The 21,789-nt window shown below is 48.4% G+C and overlaps 1 protein-coding gene across 1 annotated transcript in view; it reads left to right on the top strand.

The window, feature by feature from the left end:
• The first annotated feature begins 789 nt into the window (after positions 1-789).
• The window catches only part of LOC131212043 (lachesin-like), a 34,020-nt gene continuing 13,020 nt past the window's right edge, over positions 790-21,789 (top strand). The window contains exons 1-3 of the mRNA XM_058205766.1: positions 790-889; positions 5,552-5,893; positions 14,949-15,122. Of these exons, the coding sequence (XP_058061749.1) occupies positions 790-889; positions 5,552-5,893; positions 14,949-15,122 (616 nt within the window). The remainder of the gene's footprint in view (positions 890-5,551; positions 5,894-14,948; positions 15,123-21,789) is intronic.

The raw sequence follows: 21,789 nt of genomic DNA, 5'->3' as shown, positions 1-21,789 counted from the left end.
TGTGTAGCAGGTTTTTTTTCAATGTCTTCCATTCGTCTAGGGTTTTTCCAAGGTTTGTGTATTGTACAGTGTTGTGAGCGTGGCGAAGGCACGCAAACGAGTTGAGCTCTTGAGCCGCGAAACGAGGGCGAGTTTTGAGTGAAAAGTGTTGTTTATTTAATCCACATTTACATACCCGACCGGAGAAACCGAAAAAGTAGCAGCATCTGGAACGAACATGGCTTTTGATGCTCCCGATGTTGTAGCTGGCTGGCTGCCACTTGGTCCGTATCCCATCGCCTCCGTTCGGCGCGTTTGTCGGTAGGAAAAGGGCTTAGCAGCTAGCGCCTTCTGGTGGTGTCCTTCTTTCCGATAACATTACTCGCGGAACCTTCGGATCGAATCAAAGCAAGCTTCGCACCGGTGCCCGCTGTGCTAGAACGCGTTTGACGTAAGAAAATCACCAACACAATCGGCAAGAGCTGCCGTGTGTGAGTCCTCCTGAATCGGACAGGGCAGGCCCGGATAGTTAAAGAGGACGACCATTTTGGACGATCAGTGCAAAAAGTGAGCATTTGTGCGGGCCAATTTCGTGTGGGTAGAGTGCGAGTGGTGGAAAATCCATTTTTCCACCCGTGCCGTTTTTTTTTCTCGTGCCGATCCCTATGGTTGCTGCAGTCGTTTCCATGACGTTCGCTGCCCACCGAGCGCGGGCCCTGGAGCCTCGCCGTCGTTTCAGCTAGAGGCCGCCGGTGTCAAAGTGTCCGCGACGGGAGCGCGCTCCCAAATCGACGCTTTTACACCCCAGCAATGGAGACTGTTTACATGCAAATTTCGGTGATGCTGGTGGCCGTGGTGTTGCTGCTGATGGCCAGCCGGCTGGACGGTTCCCTTTCGCCGACGCTACAAGGTAGGTTTTAGGAATCGCTCGGTTAAAAGGTTCGCTCGGACCCCCCAACAAAGGCAACAAGGGTTAAGCCTCTTTTTGCCACAATCTTAGGCCAGGATTTTAATATAATTTCTTTGCCACCATGGCCCTGCACGTTGGTTAACAATTGGTGAAGAAGAATTATGAAAGAACTAAACTTCTTGTCAATTTTGTGTTTTTAGGTTTTTTTTAATTTTGGGTAGTCTGGAATTTAAAAGACCAGATTAAAATGGTTGCGTAAGTTGAACTCTTCCAATTATTTGAGCTGGTTAATGGATCATGGTTGTAAATAGAGAAAGAATGAAGAATCCTTTAACCTAAAAGATAGCCTTGGACCTTTAACTAACGAATCGAAGTAAGCTACTAAAACCGACATTCTGCAGTCATTCATGTGTAAACTGTACTTTTCATTGAATCACCCATTGTGTGACGCTGGCGGGGAATGTTAGAACATAAATATGACTGTAGGGACCCGGAGACTCTGCTACCGTCGGGCGTGATTCATTAGATTGGTTAGTTTGTAGACTGAAGTCGAACACATCATAAAAAACAGGGATGGACGGCTACGGGATGACCGAAGCAGGACTCACTCCGGGCCATCGTCGTCATCCGTAACGTTCTTGGTTTGCTGCAGCAAGAAGCAGCACTTTAACTACAACATGCAACAAACAGCCAAGGAACGGAACAAGGAGACACAGTTCCTTTGGAGCGTCTGATTGCTTAACGGAGCGTGCTCGGTGGAAGTTATGGGAGGTAAATCTTCACAACCGGTCCGATGGAGTGGCCACAGAACACTCGGACAACTGTTGGAGATGAAGTTGAAAGTTGTCAAATTATACAAAGATTACTTGTCGACCGGTTCTCGTCGTGCCGGGAGTAGCCCCACCAGTTGGGGACTCCAGCCAGCCAGCCAGCCAGCCAGCCGGGGGATGGTTTCAGTTTTATTACAAAAGCACTGACCACTCAGTGTGCCCGGCAGGAGGGTGTGCGCGGCGATGTTGTTTGTGGACAACAAACTTTCGCCGCACAGTCGGTTTCTCGGGCTCGGGCTCGGAAGCGGGAGCATCAGCTGCAGAACTGCCTCCTGATGCCGGCTGGCAATAAGCAAACCCAAAAAGTACAGCATAAAAGCATATCTAGCACATGTAGCAGGGGGCCGGAGTGGAGCTGTGGTCGTCCTGTGGAGCTGCCGTTATGTTCAGTCGAACACGCTGGCAGACAGCATGCGAGCTCGCGCCAGCCAGAGAGAGAGAGAGAGAGACAGGGAGTGAACATTTCATTCATGTTTATTCTGCAATTAATTCATTAGCTTTATGGAGATGAAGTGCCGGGGCGCACCGGGCGTAACCGGGCGGAGGTGAATATTCCGACACGGAAAACATTTACAAAACGGTAGATTAGGTGCCGGGCAAGGTGAAATGAGCGGGGCTAGCAGCCGGGAGGGAATTTGAGTTTACGAGCAACTCGGTTGGCGCAGAAGGATACTAAACCCGGGAACGGAACTAGAACACTGGTACGCAGTGGCCATTAAAACAGTTTCGAGGTTTGTTTAAAACGTTTCTGATCGTCTCACGCAAACATGTGCAAACCGCAGGCGGGTTAGTTGTAGTTGTTCTTTTCCGGTGCGGAACCATTGAAATTGGGTGTTAACTGTGAAAAAATGGGTAACAGATTTTCACAAACTGTACTTTAATTATCTACCGACAAGTGTTTGAGCTTCTAATGGAAGAATGTGAAAACGCAGCCATAAATGAATATTAAAATATAAAATGTATATAAAACTGGGCTGTGTGTCCTGCAGAGAGAGCTTCTGTGGCGCTGTTCATTTATTACTTCCAGAACGATAGTCATGATTCCCTCTAAAGGAGGGCGATTGGAAAAAAGTAGCCAACCCCACGTATTCGTTTTTTTTACTGCATTCCGTACGGCGATGTACGAAAAATGGGACCAACACTCCCGTTTCGGTGTTCCTGCTGTTCCTACTTCTGCCACACATGTCTGCCCAACGCACCGCGGCACGGTTTGACATAGAACATAGCAACCCTTTTATGGTTTCAAAAGCGCTGCTTTGACGGATGCCGTAACGGTCGAAAGCTTACGCGACGCGAGCACTAAGCAACTCGACTGCTCGAACATCATGGCATGCTGAAACTAACATGAACTGTTCATACAGCGAGGGAATGTTGGAGCAGAAAAACCTACTCATATGTTGAACTGATCAGACTTGCCGTTTTTTAGGGGCTTTTTTACGTTTCTGTTGGTAAAAAGTCTACCATGTTGTTGTAAAAAACCCCAAACGAGTACCAAAAATTGTGATCGTTATGTGTAGTTATCAAACTTCTCTTATTCAAGCTTCAAAGTCGATGCAGTTGAGTGATTATTACGAAAAATACGAGAGCTTCATAATAACTATGGCAGACATGCTTAAAGAAGACGAACCAAAACAATTAGCAAGATTGGGTAGCAAACAAATTAAAGTATAACTTTCAACCTTTAAAATCATGTAATCACCTTTCAATGTAATTAATTAATTAAGTTTTTGATTAATTTTTCCCAAACAAGTTACATATCTTATCATTCCGTCAGCCGGTCATTCTGTATCAAATCTTAGACGAGTTTGGACACGAGTGTGTTGTTTGAACAATGAAGGCTTTTAACAAGTTGATAAATCACGTAATTCTATAAACAAGGGGCCTATGAACGATGATGAGTCTCACTAAGGTTCTTAGAAGTTAAAAGTTCTCGTTGTTTATTTCTCGTTTACATAGCACCGGAACACGACTACTCCTTCAAACTTCGCAGACATGTAGAGTAGAACTATTACTTCCACATGGCACCGTGCGCTTCTGAGGCTTATTTAGTTCACCTTCAGCAAACATGCTTAACCCTCATAGTTCTCGGAGTTTTCCGAAAGATTACATGCCTCCTGTTCGAGTTTCAACGCAATTTCAAGCCACAGTGTACACAAATCGAACAACAAGCTTAGTTCAAATCATGTAAGGCTTTCTTGAGGCCTTGTTTCTGATTGCGGTTAACGTTTTTGTTTGGCGTTCGAACGCATTCGTACAGCACACACAAAAGGCCAACTTTCCATTCTTCAAAAGAGCTACAGTGCTCGAAGGTTTGCTATTTTTGCTATCGAAATGCTCCGACCTTGTTGCTTCGGTTTCGACCGAAACATGGGCTCTAAGTTGGAACCGTGCGGATTTATAGCACTTTGCTCACTGCTCATAACTCGATCCTAATGAAGTCCAAACTTGGGTCCGGCAGCCTTTTGGGCAGCTTAACTTGGGAGTGCTCCTTTGGCGCCGTACTGGGCCACAGGTTGCCGGGCGAATCGCCGGCCGGAACGCCTGGGGTTTGATCCGGCTCCGACTTGCGGCCCCGTGTCTCGCAAAAAACCTTGACCACAATCTCTCGGTTCAGATCCATTTTATCTGTGGTGACCGGGTAGCAGCAGCAGCAACAATGCACGGCAGCGAGCGTCCGGAATGATGGAATTTGTAAATTCGATAAAGTTTTCTCCATTTTGGGGCCCTGGCTCAACCCGTCCGAGCCCGTGGCTTGACGAAATCTCACGTCGGGGCACTCCGGACCTCAGGGTCTGGTAGAAAATCCTCCGGATTGATCTGCGTTTTCGGCGCGCAGTTGGCCCTTTGGCTTTTTTTTTGCCTCGGCTTCCCTTTTTGCTGCTCGGCAAATCTCGATTTGGCAAAATTTCCCGAAACACTCGCCGCCATTGCCGTCTGGCGGAGCGAAACAATTTTCGGTGGTTTTACGTTTTAAAATTATTCATCAACTCCAGCCCACCGGAAGTAAACCGAAACGAGATAAAGCCAGAGATAAATCTGGTCCGAGCTGGTGGGTCCCGCCGGTTTACTTACCGTTACCGGCCCAGTGAAAGTTTCCATCCACTATCTCTCTCTCTCTCTCTCTCTCTCGCATTGGGCGCTAAAAGGCCTTCCACCGCCCATTTCGGGAAAACTTTCGTATGAATATGTTAAACGAATGTTATGCCATTTTCCGGTGACCAGCAGCCCGGTTCACCATTGCATTATGGAAGTTCGGTCGGTAGACGGCGTACAGGGCCGGAAGGATGTGCCCAGGGATTTGTAGATAGAATCCTTGCGCTTTGCGCCACAAACCCTTTTTGCGGCCGGCGACGGCGGCGGGATCAGTGCCGCGGCGGCCTGAGATGAGGGTTTTTTCGCTCCCGTTCTCTATTTCGTTTTTACACAGAATGAGACATTATGGAAATTGTTTCACCGGAACAGTGTCCTTTTTTCGCTTTCATCACGCGAAAAAGGATTTTGTTTCAATAAAAAAGCACCGATTGCGTGGGGCCACCAACTTTATCGAAGCGGTCAACGCAATCAACCGATGACCTGCAAGGATTGTTAAAGCGAAGGATTTATTCCTTTTCGTCCACCTTATTATTTTTTATTTCCAACTACTACCTAGACCTACCTCTACCTAGAAAGATAAACCAACAAAAGAACACACAGCATTCAAGTCTTTTCTTTTAAAAAACCATAAACTGTTACAGACTAATAATTGGTTGAGAATTCCAATTCTAGACCAAATTCACGACACAAAAAACCACCAACTAGTTGCTAACTGAGCGATCTATCGCTTCCATTGCAGATCTCAACCAGTCGCAGCAGCAGCTGGCGGTCGATCTGGAGCCGGAGTTCGAGGGCACCATCCAGAACATATCGTCGCCGACGGGCCGGGAAGCGGTCTTGACCTGCTCGGTGCGCAACCTGGGCCGCTACAAGGTCGGCTGGCTGCGGGCCTCCGACCAGACCGTGCTGGCACTGCAGGGCCGCGTCGTGACGCACAACTCGCGCATCAGCGTCGTGCACGAGGACTTTCGCACGTGGCGCCTCCGGATCCGGCAGCTGCGCGAATCGGACCGCGGCTGCTACATGTGCCAGATCAACGCGAGCCCGATGAAGAAGCAGATCGGGTGCATCGATGTGCAAGGTACGGACTGCCGAGAATTTCTTGACCTCCTTCTTCCAGCGACCGGTGTAAAAAGGGCCCCTCCGAAGCTCAGTTCGTCTTCAACACTTCGAAAGGGGGCCCATTCCCTCGTATATGCACGCGCCGTAGATTGGTTTTTATGAACCCCCACGAACGCCCCGCGTGTGCCAGGATATGTGTTTCATTTTCCCACATTTTCGACATTTTTCCCTCGCTTTTTGTTGGCCGCTGCGAAAGCCGGCACACACCCGGTCTGATAAACTATTCCCGGTCTGGTGCGAACCTTACGCGCGCACGAGAGCACGCGGCAGGGCCTCGGGCGGCTGCGAGATTCAAAATTAAATTAAATATTGACCGTGCAACGAACTGCCTGTGTATGGGTGGGTGTGCGTCGGGGGGTCCCGTTGTGTGGAAGCGGAAGGAACTATGTTTTAATTAAAATTGTATTATCCAACTCTGGGCCCGCGAGAGGCCAAAGTTCCCGATTGATTCCCGTGTGCGCTTCGAGTCGATTGGCCCCCCTTTTCCGGTCATCCTACGGAAGGACCCACAGTAGGGGTGTATGTGTGCGTGAGGGATACGAGGTATTTGTAGGTATTTGTTGAAAATTTTGCAATATTTGCATCGATTGTTCCGCGCGGTGCTCGTGTTGTGGCGAACGCGCCCCTCGATCGATCGAACAGTGGGTTTAGCTGCACGTTTTGTGCACTGGGACCCGGGCATAGGGCTCAAGCTGCGTTTAATCCGCACTTTGGTTTAATCGACAGGCGTCAGAGGGAGTGGGTTTTATTTTTCGAAACTCTGGTTGACGAAGGGCACCACCACCGAGTGCGGATCGAGGGGCTTTCGAGAATGGCAAAATCAATATTAGATGTATGATTGGAGCGTCGGGGCCCTCATCAGGATCAGGTGAACCACAAACGAGAGGGCGGTGAGGATGATCCGTGTTCGAAATGTGACATCCACCATGGATGCATCGCACGCAGTCTCGAGTGGATGCATCAACCCGGGCCGGCCAGCAACGTGCCCGGTGTTTTCTATTTCCTGTGCCCAGCGCAATCGTCTACGCCTTTTAAGTTCTTGGCAAGTTTTGATTCAGTTTTATTGGCAACATTCCCCGAACCTTTCGATGGCTCCGAGACGACTCCCGCTTCGGACGGTCACGTGCCGTAAAGCAGATTTGTGTTGAAGAACGTCATTGCATCGTCAACTCGGAATGTTTCTTCAGGAATTTGAAGGGCTTTAGGGTGCACGCGTTCCGGTGCAGAGTAGAATCGGCAGCGGGTTTTATTGAAATTTTGTTCGGTTTTGCAAACGGTTTCGTCTCCGGCAGACGGCCATAAACTATTCGTGATTTAAATTCTCTTGCCGATGGAGCAGGGATGGATCCTGTACAATTCCGCCGATCAATGCATGCCCGTTAAGTAGATCGGTCGAGACAGGGTTAGTATTGAAACAACATCCACAAATGAAATTCGGGAACTCCTTCGTAACTCAACTAATCTGACTTCTAATCACTTGTTTAACATTATGTTTCGACTATTTACCAACCGGTTCAATAAGTTTTCCGGTTCGATGAGAAAAACACAATTTGATGGTATGAAATGCTCTTTATTATTGAGTATGGTCTCCTTGAACATCAAGACACTCGAACGAGATTTAAATTTATGAATTCCATCCCTAAAGCCGAGAATCCTGAAAGGCTGCAAAATACGCTTCCATAGTTCTTATGACCTCATCGTTTGATGAAAAATGCTTTCCACGCATGACTTTTGTTTTGGTTTGGAAACAGATGGAAGTAAGTTGGGGCCAAATCTGCTGAATACGCTGAATACTCCAACAATTCGAATTTTAATTCATGAATTTCTGCCATTGGCGAAATGCTTTTCATAAAGGAAAAGGTGAAATGTCCTGAAGAAGAAGGATTTTTTCCTTCTGCAAAACAGGTCTTTTTCCACTGATGCTAACACCTTCTTAGCTTCGTTTCGGAACCAAAAAACCCGGCTCATACCACTCTTTAGACTCTTGTTTTAACTCAGGATCATGGTGATAGAACCAAAGCTCATCAATAGTGATGAGTAAACTTTCGAAAACACTCCAAATGTTGACGTCCTTGACGTGGATCGTCTTCAAGGCTTGTAGCCAAGGATCTCGAATCTCGAAAGTTACCAAATTGATCAATATAAGGTAGCATCATCGAAAAATATCGCCAAACAAGCGTCGTAGTTACTTACCAACCCACGGAACATGTTGCCCGAAAGGTCGCCCGAAAACAGTTCGTTCCGATCGAAGCACAAAACAAGCACCGTAATTAATTTCTTCACGATAATAATTTTGTTAGCTCTTCTCGCTGCCACCGAAGCAACTCGTCGCCATTAGTGCACCACTTTAGTGCCATTGGCCTGCCGCTGGCCCCGTTAGAATGGGGCACATGAATAATTCAAAGCTCGCTACATACCGGACGACGATCCACGAAAAGTCTCTCCCCGTTTGTGGCGCCCGGAAATGGCCAGGCGAATCTCGCCACGGGCATGAAAAAGCGCTAAACCAGCTCATTACTGCCTTTATTCGTCGTCGTCAGCGGCGTGGCGACTTCCGTTCCTCCATTTGCGTTGGTGCGGAAAACATCGATTTGCTGCGGCACCTGAGTCCGGCCAGGATGTCTTTCGTTGGCCCAACTATTTTGTTGGCGAACCCTAACGAACCGTCGATTCAAGCGAACAACCGAACAACAACTAACCGACAGCGCGACATCTTAATTATGGGAGCAAACATTTTGCGCCCGCCCGGCACAAAACTTGCTCGCCACATTCCACGTGTTGCAGGAGCGACGGGGTGGCCAAAAAATCGACCAAGCACCGTCACGGCCAAATCTTGGCCTGGGAGCCAGCGAGCCAGAAAAACCAACGCTTAGTACGTTGGCTTCGATCGAATCTTCTAACCTCGTGGTTCGTTCCCCAAAAGCGAACGGAGAAAACTATTTGCCAAGAATTTGCCGCGCCCCACCAACGCACGCCGCTGTGAAAAACGACTTCCCCCCGGGGGCCCACATTGACCCCGGGAGCAGTGTGTTCATTATCTTCTTCATTTTCATTTAATTAGCACCCGGCACGATCGGGAAAAAAGTATGCAAAACCCGAAGCCCCCTTCTTTTTACGGCACTGGCTGACTTTTGACCAAATCTGGCAAGGAAAGGAATCCCTCCGTCCGGAACGAAGTACCGGAAGTGAGGCGACTCGGGGCGAGACCAAAAAAGTGATCGAAATGGCACTTGGCTTTTTTGCCCGGGATGGGGATAAAAAAACCACGCAATCTGGCCCTGGAAAAGATGCAACAGTAAAACGGATGATGCTAATGCCCGGAAGCGTCCGGAAGATCGATCGGGCAGGGGAATAAAAAAAAACTCGAAGCTCTCCTTGGGAACGGGCCAAAAACACGGGCACCGAAAACCGCATCGCAAATGCATTCTGCATTATCACACTCTCGGGGTGCGCAAAAACCGATGCCACCGGACCCGGGAAGCAAATCTTTTCTCAATTTGCTGCCGGAAAACGTGGTGGCCGCATCGTGGCGGGAACGGTCAAATTTGTCACTCAGTTAGGAAGGATGTTGTCAGGAAGAGGAAGCATTGGCCGCGGTTCCCGATGGGAGGAGGTTCCGGAGGTTTTGCTCCTTTTTCGATCGTTCGTTCAGTTCGATCAAACAATCATTTCTCAAGCAATTTTCTTACCAACATACAGCATTGGGTCACCGCATTAGAGCCAGCCTTCGCCGTGAGGGCTATTCTTCGTATGTGTAAAGCTGCATCCCTTTTCGAAATGATGCAGCCCATTGCTCTGCGCATCCGGTCGCAGTTGCTGACGGAACAGTTTTTAAGCGTCACAGAGGCCACAGACAAAAGCATAATGTGATTAGTGTCTGTCTGCTGGTATGTGTGGGCAACGAGCAAAATAGGCAATCCAGCAGCAGGACGAACCATTAGAGAACTCTAAACGGGGAAACTCGAAACTAACATTCCTGAACCGGTTCCTTTCGTTTGCCGGGATACAATTCAATTTCATTTTCACGAACCTTTTTGCTCCCCCAAACACACAACCGGACCGGAGAGAGGTCTAAGGAAGTCATTTCGAGGGAAGCTCACAACACAAGCATCCGTGGATGCCGTACGAAAGCAGGATCCTTGATTCTCGACCCGACCCAATCAGCGTGCAAGGACCTTCGAGGCGAGGCGAATTGAACTGAATTCCCTCCTGAGGATGGAAAAATGGCCAAACCAAGCCCACAAAAAAAACCGGATCCTTCTGCTCTCCCGCCGAGTGGGTGGGAATAATTAAGCAAAACCTCCCCAGGGGTAACCCGTGACGATAACTCTATCGAGAAAGGATTATCTCACGACGAAGAACTAATCACATCCTGTGAGCGCATTCACTGGAAGAGCCCTCCGTCGGTGGCGGTGACAGTGGGGCAGCATAATTAAGTTGTTGATGGGATTCGTGCTCTCACTGTGGCTTTTTTTCCCGGGACCAATTTTGTGGCCGCACTCCGATCGATTATCGAAATTGCATTTACTAACCATAATGAGGAGCGCCCCCCCACTTATGCTCGTTTGTTATTGACCGTGGTTTATGATTGAATTGAACCCCCGAAAGGAAACCCTTTTCCAATGCTCATAAAAAATTGAAATCAACAGCACTGAAGTGATTGTAATTTATACACTACCCTAAGACAATATTATCGTCAATTGATTATTTTGAAAGGCTTATCACTCCATTAACCAATATATATTTATTTATTTATTTTCATTTTGACGAGTGCTTGGCTCGAAACATGTAAAAAGTTGAGGAGAAAAAACAACAAACTCATACGTAGGACGCCTTCGTACATTCCACTCAGGTGTGGACAAGATAACAGTTGTTGCCAATAAGGGAGAATCAATTTCCACGACTAAAAGCTTGCACTTGAAAAGGACCCGAAATGTTAAACATTTCCGTGTTTCGTTATTAAGTTCCACGTCTTAATTATTACGTTACTAGAGGATCATGGATTCCCTTGCGATAGATTGTTTCATTTTGGATCCTTCTATTGAAAAGCTCATTTCATTTAAGCTGATTTCCACTAATTTCCATATTGATAAGCAGATAACAGGACGGCGCTACGTGCAATAGAATTAATGAACATGAATGCTACATGAATTGCTGTATCAATTGTGCCAAGCATAAATGTTATTAAATTGCAGCTATCTTCAATATTAACATTTCCTGCGCCTTAATTCGTTAAGGCTTCGTATTTTAATGTAGCGCAGAGAATTAACGTAAGCTTCATTGGAAGCGAAACGACAAACGACAAGCGGCTGGCAAGGTGCTGGCAAGAAATTTATCCAAAATTCCATCTCCCAAACCAAATATCTCTGTCGCAACCTCATTAATCCACCGTCCCGACGGAACGGATCCTTCGCACATAAATTAGCACCAGCGCCACAGTCACGGGAATTGTGAGCAACGGCAATGAGATGTGGAATGTTGACACCACCCGATACCCGGGGCGGCGCACCGTAAGGAACCGGTACCGGGTCTTAATTTTTTGGAGGATTGGGCCCCTCCGGAAACGCGAAACATCAACGAAGCTGTCCGGACGTCAATACGTAGCCGGCCTGCACGGGTCGGTTCCCCAGATGGGCCGGTTTGAATTGAAAATGAAAGAAATTCGTCGGTCGCTACCCTTCTTCGAAGAGCCGTTTATTTGTTGTCTTGTTCTATTGTTTTACGGCCCCGACGGGCCCCCGTTGCCAGGTTTGTGTTGCATTCCGGCCATTTTCTTCGGTCCTGTGCTGCGACATTTCCGGGCAGCAAAAGCTACACGAAAATGTTTCGAAAAGAGACATTCTTCGGATCTGCGTTTGGCATTTTTCAGGTCCCCCCAGACGCCAGGCGAGCCTAAATGAGACCCAAAGGGAGGAAAATCGGAAGGAAAGTAAGGATTCATTTGCTCCTCCGGCGTTGTCCCGTCGGCGTTTTTATCCGCACACTTATTCAGTAAGACCCTACATTGTTGCTCCACGTTTTGCACCTCCCGGCCCGGCCGGAACTGACCGGATTTTTCCCCCCACCCGGAGTTGGGTGGAAAACTTTTCCCACCTTGCGGGAAAAGAAAAGTAAACGGCAGTGGCAGGTGGCAGGCGGAGTAGGAATCTTTTCATTAACGGCCGAACCGAAAGGTGGCCGGAAGAAAGGACGGCGCTTCTTTGTCTCCCTCCAGAACGGAGGAAGGACCCGCCAGGGGCAAGTGGTGGCGAGAATGGCGCCGAAGGTACTGCCCTGGCGCCGTCCACAGCATGAAATTACTGCTCTCTCTCTCTCTCTCTCTCTCTCTCTCGCTCGCTCGCTCGCTACGGCACCACCGGAACACTGGAAACGTGAACCCGCCACATCGTTGTTGGGTCCTTTTTGGTCCCCGTTTTCCCCCCCTTTCGTTCGCCTGATGATGCATTTTTCTTCCATCCCGCCTTATCTGGTTCGCCTTATCTCGCCTTTCCGGGGCCACCGCCGTCAGTTCCAGCCCAGCCAGTCAGCCGCAGTGTCTATTTTATTCCTCCTTTTTCGCCCACGGAGGAAGGATCGACAATTCCGTGGTGTAATTACTTTCCCGGGGGTTGCATGGAAGTAATTATCCGTTTTCCTCATGCCCCGGCGCGAGTTGCTTTGTTGCTGCTGCTTTCCATCGTTTAATGGCCACCATGAATGGACGGTCCCGGCACGAAACGGTTTTGTGTACGGCGAAAAAAATGGAACCACACACACGGGCGCGAGGACCGAGAAGTTGTATCGTTCCCTTACTTCCCGTGGTGGAGATTTGTGGCCACCGCCCGAGTCCTGGGGCAGTAGTCAGCACTTTCCGCTTAAGCTGAGGTCATCACCTTACACGCGCCCGACACCGGATGCACCCGAGCGGCGAACGAGCATTAGAAAGGCTTCCGAGTCGGTCCCGGAGCATGCTGCGACGACGACCGGGTTGCAATCGCAGCCCATCTCGATACAGATTCATCTCGGCCATCCGCGCGTTGATTTCCGTGTTTCAAAGGGATTCGCCGACGCCGCCGCCGACTCCGGAGTTCGGATTCCACACGGCCAGCTTCATTGAATCAAGCAATGGCCGGGCTTAGCCGGCATTAGATAATCGTCGTAACGAGTCCCTTAATTACTGCACCAGACGGCGTACTGGAGTGTCAAAATGGGAATTCAATGAGGCGCAAAAACTAACTTTTTTCTAATTGATGTGTAATTTTGTGGAACAAGATTTTGGTCGGGGCTATTGATGAAGTAATTGTGAGGGTCTTGCAAAATAGTGTGACCTTAAATTCTTAGCTTGGAAGAACACAGAAGCAAGCCCAGTTGGATAATCGGCTACTGCTCCGAAGCGCACCCCAATCTAGTTCTTTTTGTTTGCAGAATTGTTGATGGTATTCAACAAGCAAAGGAAATTAAGGTGTTAGTTACCATCGAACGAGGAGGTTTTCGGAAAAGCGGCCGACACATGGTTGAGCCAGCGGAGCTCGGTTGTTTGCCTAGACATATAATTATGAGTCCAAGTATAAAACTGACTTTATTTCTTACTTTTTACCTTGCTTAGAATGATTTCTTACTTCTACCTTATCAAGCTGACCTATTGGGAGGGCCTGGTCTGTTTTTGCCGCTGTTTGCCTATGGTAAATAATTGTCGATGCAGCGAATTAGCCGTTGACTGCTGCACTGCTATCGTGGGAACAGGTTGGTGGGTCGCCGATGTACCGTTATGAGCGTTAGATTTCGTCTGGATCGTCCCGGCGCATCGGTGAAGCGGATGTGGCTCGTGGCACGTGTACGGGATATGGTTTCTCGGACGAGTCGTAGGTTCAGGCGTGTAACTATATGACGTGAAGTTTTCATCAAATTGAGATGCCAATTCACAAACATGTCTCCTTTCAATTGATTTCAAGTATTAGATCAACACTAGTTTAGAACGAACATGGCCATCCCTTCACCAAGTAGACGGCTTGTGTCCTTTTCAACATCGCGCCGGAGCGAGCCATTCGCTCTGTGTAGTGAAGACCTTAGGGGCCAGGTACTTCAAATCCAGCTAGATACTGACCTATGCTTATGACATAGACATTATAGGTCTAAGGCTCTCCGATGTATCTCAGGCGTATATGGGTATTGAGCAAGCAGCGGAAGATCTGCAGGTCTGCAGCTAATCGAGAACAAGACATAATTCATGGTGACCATACCGTTAGCAACCCAACCAACAACTTGGTGACGTAGCAATAGGTGACCTTAAGTTCGAAGTCGTCCCGACCTATCTAGGGTCGAAAGTAGGCATTTTGCAAACAATTCGTGAGCGTTACAAAATGAAAGAAATCCACTTAGCTCGAATTGATTTTTGGCCCCTTAATAGTGGGGGGAAAATGTAGAATGGAGATCAGCGAGTTGCGAATTCGCGAACAACACTTCTCTTTTGAATCCTCAATCTTCAAAAACTTTCAACTTCAATTTGATGCTTGAATTCCGGGAGAGTTCAAAGGGGTCCATACTCAACCACCCCAACGCTGCCCGGCGCGACCAATCGAATTGGCAGATTTGCTCCAGATTTGCGACCTGCTTAACGCTCGTCGCCCCGAGAAGCAGACGCTAATGGCATTAGAGGCGAATATAATATTCGCTGCTCGATATCGCATTACAAAGCATCCTGCCTGGTGGCTGCAGCAATCGGCCGACTGTGCCACGACGCGCAGACAGGTCTGTGATGGCCGGGAATTGAATATTGATGAAAATCGAGACCGCTCGAGCCTGCTTAAAACATGTGGTGAAGCTCCGGCAGCATGAGTGCTGGGTGTGCCGTGCTTGTCGGAGTGGATTAATCTGGCCATTGAAGAATCGGATTCAGCAACCTCGTGTCTTCCAAGAAGATGGGATTACTCGGCGGTACTCCCAACGCAGTTTAATGCCAACCCTCCACACGAGCCCGGAGCCGAACTCCCAAACCCTCTGACTGATGGCATTTCTCTCGTCTCTTCCCCACACAGTTCCACCGGATATAATCAACGAGGAGTCGTCGGCCGACATCGCGGTCCAGGAGGGCGAAGATGCGACGATCGTTTGCAAAGCCGTCGGACACCCGACGCCCCGGGTCACCTGGAAGCGCGAGGACGGCGAGTTCATGCTGCTGAGGAAACCGCAAAGCCGCGAGCTGATACGAGGTAGGCCGCCTGCAACCCCCCCAGGAACCCACAAAGCATAACCCCAAAGCCCCGTGCGTGCGTGATGTGCGCTGTCAGGCGATTCTCCGACGGTTGGCAGTGACCCTTCGAGGCGGGTGGAAATTAATTAATCAACATATTGATGCCCGCCGTGATCCTTTCGCCGAAACATTCTTCCCACCGAACGGATTATCCGGCCTACACAGCCGATGGCACCCGAGCAATCTGGTGAGCGTTTTCTCACGGATTATGAATGCATGGCGACTGGCTGGGCGTCATTTGTTGCGGGAGCTTAATTTCGAGCGCAACGGGATCGATCTTGGCACCGACGAAGAGACGATGTGCAACGCTTGTGGCCGCGGTCATGTTTGATCTTTCCGATGCGTGTCAATTGCTGGAACAATTGCTTATGAAGCTTGCGAAAGAGTGGCATTATGCGAGTATTATACTCGAGTACTCTTTCGCCGCGAACCACCAGCGCTAATGGAGTGTGTTGATAATGTAATCATCCCCCCCGATGTCGTCAACGTCGTCGCATCGTTCAGCGAACTGGGCGAAACTTTACCAATGTGTATACATATTACGCCATTGAGTCATTAGCAGCGTGGAACTCCGTCGGTCGGAAAAGTTGCAAACTGCAATCATATTAGTAGCGAAATGGCCTGGTGCCTGGAGCAACCGTGTAATTTATTTTAAAACGGGTTCTCATAAACGTGGCCCGCCGTTTTGAGGCACTACGAACGGGTTATGATTCTTCTTGACGTGGCAATAATGCGATAATGGCTTGAAAGCTGCATTTCTTTCTTGAAAGTTTTTCAACTAATTGTATCCTAAATTGGTATGATGTCGATGTAAATTATGGAAAGTTCAATCATTCAGACCTTTTAGTACCGATTTTTGAAGCTTTTTAAAGAAAAATCAATTTGTTTTGATTATTTTTCTTTATTAGTAGTGTTTTGTTTGTGCTGCCTTTAATCGACTGGAATAATACAAATGACAAAAGGATATCTATTTTGTCCTCTTCAAAGTAATCTCCATTAGATATTATACACTTGTTCCAACGTTTTTTTAACCCTCGAAGCACTTCAAAAAACCTTTCTGGTGATTTTGTTCACCTTCGACTTGTGGCATTCATTAGTGTCTTGTGTTTGTGAGCATTTACGTTATCCGGGTGTAAATTGCGCATAACTTACAGGTAATGTTCCTTATTGACCTTGCGGTAGAATTGGGTTGATTGAGCTTCAGTTTCCACGTCATAACTATAAACCCATGATTCGTCAACAATTTCGATTACCAATTTCGATTACCCTCAATTTCGACTAGCGTCTGTTTTTGGTTGAATTCCGTCAAAAATCGACGATAAGCCAAAACACGTACAAACAAAGCTTCTGTCAAATCTGAACTGATTATTCAAAATAGGCGAACTTTTCGGCATAAGTAAAAGTTATGAGTAGTAACGCCACAAAAAGAATCAAAAATACGCAACCCACAGACATTCAAAAGTCGCGATAATTTTTAAACACTTACTCTTTGGAGACATCAATATCTGAATGGGTTCAAAAAGAATATTTGAACTATTGAACAGTCTCCCAGTTCAAAATGTTTTAATGTCGATATTCGAAACTGTTGAAAACATTTGATCGATAGTTGCCGCACTCAACGCCTCGTTCGGTCGCATCGTTAACGGTAATATCGAGCAGAAATTTTTTCATTAAAAAGTCCCAACGATCGCTCAAGGGATATTAAAAAATACTTTCGCAAAAACATTCACAAGTCAACGATTTTACGGTCGTATCGGAGGCAGAAAATGGAATTTTATGTTTGCTATAGCACTACGGGGAGGCTTCGGTGGCTTCGCGCCATCGGAGGCGATTGATCATGGTGTCAGCCAAAAAGGAACGAACGAACGAACGTAGCCCGAGCCCGGCAACGAGTTATTGCAACTCCCCGGTGCTGCGAGTCGTTAAGTCGGCTGACATACGTGTGGAATGCACTCCAAGCGTGCGCGGCGCATGTAATAGTGAATAAACATGGGAAACGCCACATCCGCGCGGTCCACCTCAAGGGTGTCTCAAGATGCTTCTTTCCGATCGCGGTGCTGGTGGTGCGAAAAAGCGGAACTCCGCCAGCTCTAATATGTCAACCGGAAACATAAATACACCATTAAACCGAACGCCTTGCATAACGAGCACGGTGGGCCGGGCAACATGGCGCGGGCAACTACTAATAAGTGTCAGGTTGACGAACATTTGTGTGCCGAACGAACGGACGGGGAACGGAAAATTCGAAATCCACGTCGCCCGCGGCCCGATGTTTACGCCGGTTGCCGGCAGTTGCAACCGAGCGGCGCATAATTTATGCTTAATGTCGTGGGAAAGCAAGATTAAATGTCGTCGCGCCCTTTTTCGGTCGCCCGCCCGGGTCTCGCGCCATGCTAAACAATGATAAAACTCCCGTGGCTGCTGCAACCATCCTGTAGCCTTCTTTAGAGCGAGCATAATATTCGTTTTTTTATTCCTATTCGCGCACACAAGAAGAAGGCTCAGTCATGCAGAGCAGGGCTCCGGCAGGGTACGACATTAGCTCGCTTTTCGGGGTGCGAATGGCACGCCAAAGGACGGAGTCATCACGGAAGCAGCGCGGGAAGGTGAAAAAAGGATTCCATTGTTTCTGGCATCACCGTCCGCCCCGTGTCTCTCTCATACACACGGGGACTTACAAGTTGCTTCGGAGCGAACCGAGCGCTCGTTTGCCATCCTCTCCGTGTGCCCCGCTCATTATCCCTCCAGCGTCACCATCGCGGGCGTCACGTGATGCTGATCCGACACGAGTTGCCTTTCAGGTCTTTGTTTCTCCTTCTTTTTTGGGCGCGCTGCACAGAACCGCGGGACCAGGGACACGAGACCCACCTGTGCGCGCGGACTTACTTCCTTGTGTCAGTTTGCTTTGGGTTGGGACATTCTTGGTGCCGGGCGAACGGGCCATCTGCGGAGTCGGAGATTTTTTGCTCGCACGTTTACGCGCCAAATGGCACTCGCTCGCTCGCTAGTCTGTGTGCCGGGCGGGCCGGGGATTCACATTTAGTAGATGTGCTGGACAGGAAAGTGCAATATTTCACCACGACACACGACCGACCGGCTGACATGCACTCGTTGCGTAAAATAATTGTAAAAACTGTTCGAAAAAAAAAAACAGCATTGATGTTAGCTGAAAGAGAGTGCAACAGTATGACGAAGGGAGAGGTTGTAGCTGGGCATAAGACAGAACAATAGATTTGCATCACTGCACCAGCATCCACACAAGAGTTTCGGTGACAACTAGTGGGAGTTACACTGAAGGTTAAAAATACTTATACTTCCTAAATGGTTCCAAATTCGAGCCGTAAATGACCCAGCGATAGACGTCACTGTACCGGTCTCTTTGATCTATATAAAAGAAAGTCGTTTTAGTTACACTATTTAGAACTCAAGAACGGCGGAATCGATTTGGCTCAAAAATGGTGAGGAGGTAGCTTAGAACCAGGGGACGGACATAGATAATTTTAAGCCCGCCCGATCGCCTTCCCGTGAAGTGACTATAAAAAGTAATACAACAAAAATGCATCTGTCAAAGAATGTTGGTGTGCCGATAATTGATTCCCACAATTTTATCCCTCGGCAATTGATCCTAGTAACCATAGACATTAACGAGAACCATAGATTTCGTGCTGCTTTGGATCTCTTGGTCCAGGATCGTCATCGTATTGTTATTCACCTCTCTCACTGTATTCACCTCACCGTATTCACCACATTAAACCAGTAAAGATGTGATGTATTTTAAAAATACCTAAAGCAAGTAAAAGCGAGTCTTACTAGGGCTTCCGTGGCAAAAGTATGGCCAGTAATATCTCGTTAGTTCCTACATTTCTACTTTCACTAAACAACCAGTGTGAATGCAGTCTACGAATTACACTTCCCTTTGTTCAATTCACGCTGACGCCGTGTCTCCATCTAAAAGCTTTCCTCCGTACCCGGGAACTAGCAACGTTCTAAGAAAAGCACCGTGCACCGTGAATGACGCTGGAAAAGGATTAAAAAATTAAACGCAAACACCAGAGTTAATACCGTCACGCTGCTAATGTGAAAACATAAAGCCGGCTAGTCCGTCGTCGTTTTACTTCCGGAAGGTGTCCTCGCACTGCGCCGGAAAAAAACCGGAATGCAGAATTTAATGCATCCTTTGGCGGTGGCAACCGACTGTATGTGCCCAGACCCCAGGACCCGACCAGGGGCAAAGCGAAACATGAAAAATGCACACCATCGCGTCGCGGTTTCAGAATACTTGTCAAGCGGCCTTCCCGTGCCGTGTTCGGGTGGTGCACCCTGGTGTGGCACTGTGGACGGGTAGAAGCTGTGCCCGATCATCGCCCCGGCCTGCCCGGAAGTGCCCGGAAGTGGGTGTCATCCTGTGTGAATTATTCAATTTATTTCGTAAGAACATGATTTACTCGTCTCGCCAGGTCGCCAAGGACTTTGCGCAATAACGCGCCCGCTCTCGCGGCGTTGGAGGTCTCCCGTAAGGGTTGTATCAAAGACAATGCGCTGTCTCTCGCGGCCCGTCCCGTCCGTCTCGGGATAAGCATTATGTACACATTTGCATAACAAATGTAGAGCCCACTCGGAGAGGGCACAAAGCGTCTGCTGTGCGTCGTTCGGCGCCACGGCCAAGGCCAGGAAAAATGAAATGTATCTTGTGTTAATATTTGGCGTAATCTTCGGCATGGGCTGGCTTCCGTTTAAATATGCCGTTTTTCATCGCCAGTACGGCATATTTCATTTCAAACACGGGATATTCGCATTCGATGGCTATGCAGAGGCACTTCATTGATTGACGAGACGGGACAAGGCGATCCGCTTTGGAAACAATGGAACAAGACCCGGTCTTACTGAATGAACCTAGTCCGCTTATAACTTATCGATGAATTTTTGCAGTCAATAACTTGGTTTCCTTTTCTTCGGCTTGGACAAAACGCTTCGATAGCTGAATGAAGACTCCTGAATAAGGTCCAAAAATTGCTCTCCTCTCGGTTCCGTAAACACTTTAAAACAAATAGGCCCGTTCCGTTAAACAGTTTAACAACAAACAGACCGAAGTAGAGCAAATATTTGATTGATTTCCCGAAGGCGGGCCCCGGGCTGAAAAGCTGGCCGCTGGCATCTCATTCTCAGTAGCATCTGCTGCTACTGGCGCAGTGTTAACGTTTGCCGTTTAAGCTCCACTCACTCGGCGGGACGAATTCGTTTCGGCGGACGACACATAAACTTGCCCGGATCTCACTTTAAGCCCGAAAATAATTTAGCTCCCGCCGAGTGTCAGCTCCATTGATTAATGGCACCTTCGAGGCCTCTCTTGCTCTCTCTCTTTCTGCACTTCGAAAAAAGCCAAACCAACGCACGTCACGCAACATAAAAAGGGCCCCACGTACCGCATACCGATGCGCCATGCGAGAGGAAAATTGTTTATTAAATCAGTCCTGCTGTTCCTGGCTCCTTGACCACGTTGGCACATCCTCGTCGTCGTCGTCGTCGTCGTCATGAACGGACATCGTGATTTCGGACCTCCATTGTCGGTCCGGTTTTTATGGCCCGGATCGTAAAGTGTGCGGAAGATGCCGGAGGGCGAAGGAAACAAACAGTGGCCACATCGAGCGCTGCGGATCGAGCCTCAACCGGGACGACCTACAACGAGAATTACCGCGAGTTATGATGCTCAGGAGATTGTTTTCCATCAGCTTCATGAGGTTAGGTTGGGGTTTGGTTTTGTGGCGCCGATTTCACGTGATACTCAGCGCCGGGATACTCTGCCCCATCGGATCACCTTCCCGAGGCACCGGCCGGTTTTATGAAGAGGCTAAAAATACGATTCGCTCGCTTGATTTTTGAAGCACGCCTCGGGGCGAAGCCAAGACAAGAACAGTGAGGACGTCATAAATTAACGGAAAATATCCATCCATGCTCATCAGAGGCAGAACATTATTCTGCCAGGCTCCAAAGTCCACCGTCCGAAGCGCAAGGTGCTCGACTACAGTTTTAAGTTGCCGCATCGGGGGTGGGCAGGAGATAAAAAGAAAGCCTGGAAATTGAGCGAAGCTTCACGGCGACGGCCGAGTTCTTCAGTGGGAAAACCCCATTTCACAGTTTTAATATCCGGATCCGGGATCGGGACGCGTACGCGGCAAATGATGTGGAAAGTGCACCTCAAAACCCCCGTCATGGCCGGGGGACCGGGAAAAGCCATTTGCCTTTTTATTGATTGTTTCTACCGTTCTGCGGAAAGCAGTCCTACTTCAAAGCGAGCGGTCCCACCCGGCCGGGACAGGATTGCATTTCGGTCCACGGCACTCCACTGTACTGCACTGCTAAACATTGAAGTTGGCGAGCTGAGAACGAAAAAAGGCGAAGAATTGAATGCTAAAGTTCGGGGGGCCGAACGATCGATGCTCCGAGAATCGCGTGGAGGGCGCAGGATGCAACAGACTACTAAATGGTCGATCGATCGACACTCGAACTCGGTTCGAAAACTTTTCAACCGCATGCCAATCACGTCGTTTATTGTCTTCCCGTTCCGTCGAGTGTTGCGAACATTACCATAACGCCGGAAATCTGGAAACGAAACCCGCTGAACCGGT

This window comes from Anopheles bellator, chromosome 2 (genome assembly GCF_943735745.2).
Source record: "Anopheles bellator chromosome 2, idAnoBellAS_SP24_06.2, whole genome shotgun sequence".
Lineage (NCBI taxonomy): Eukaryota > Metazoa > Arthropoda > Insecta > Diptera > Culicidae > Anopheles > Anopheles bellator.
The sequence above is the reverse complement of the archived record's forward strand: the minus strand, read 5'-3'. Positions and strand labels throughout refer to the sequence as shown.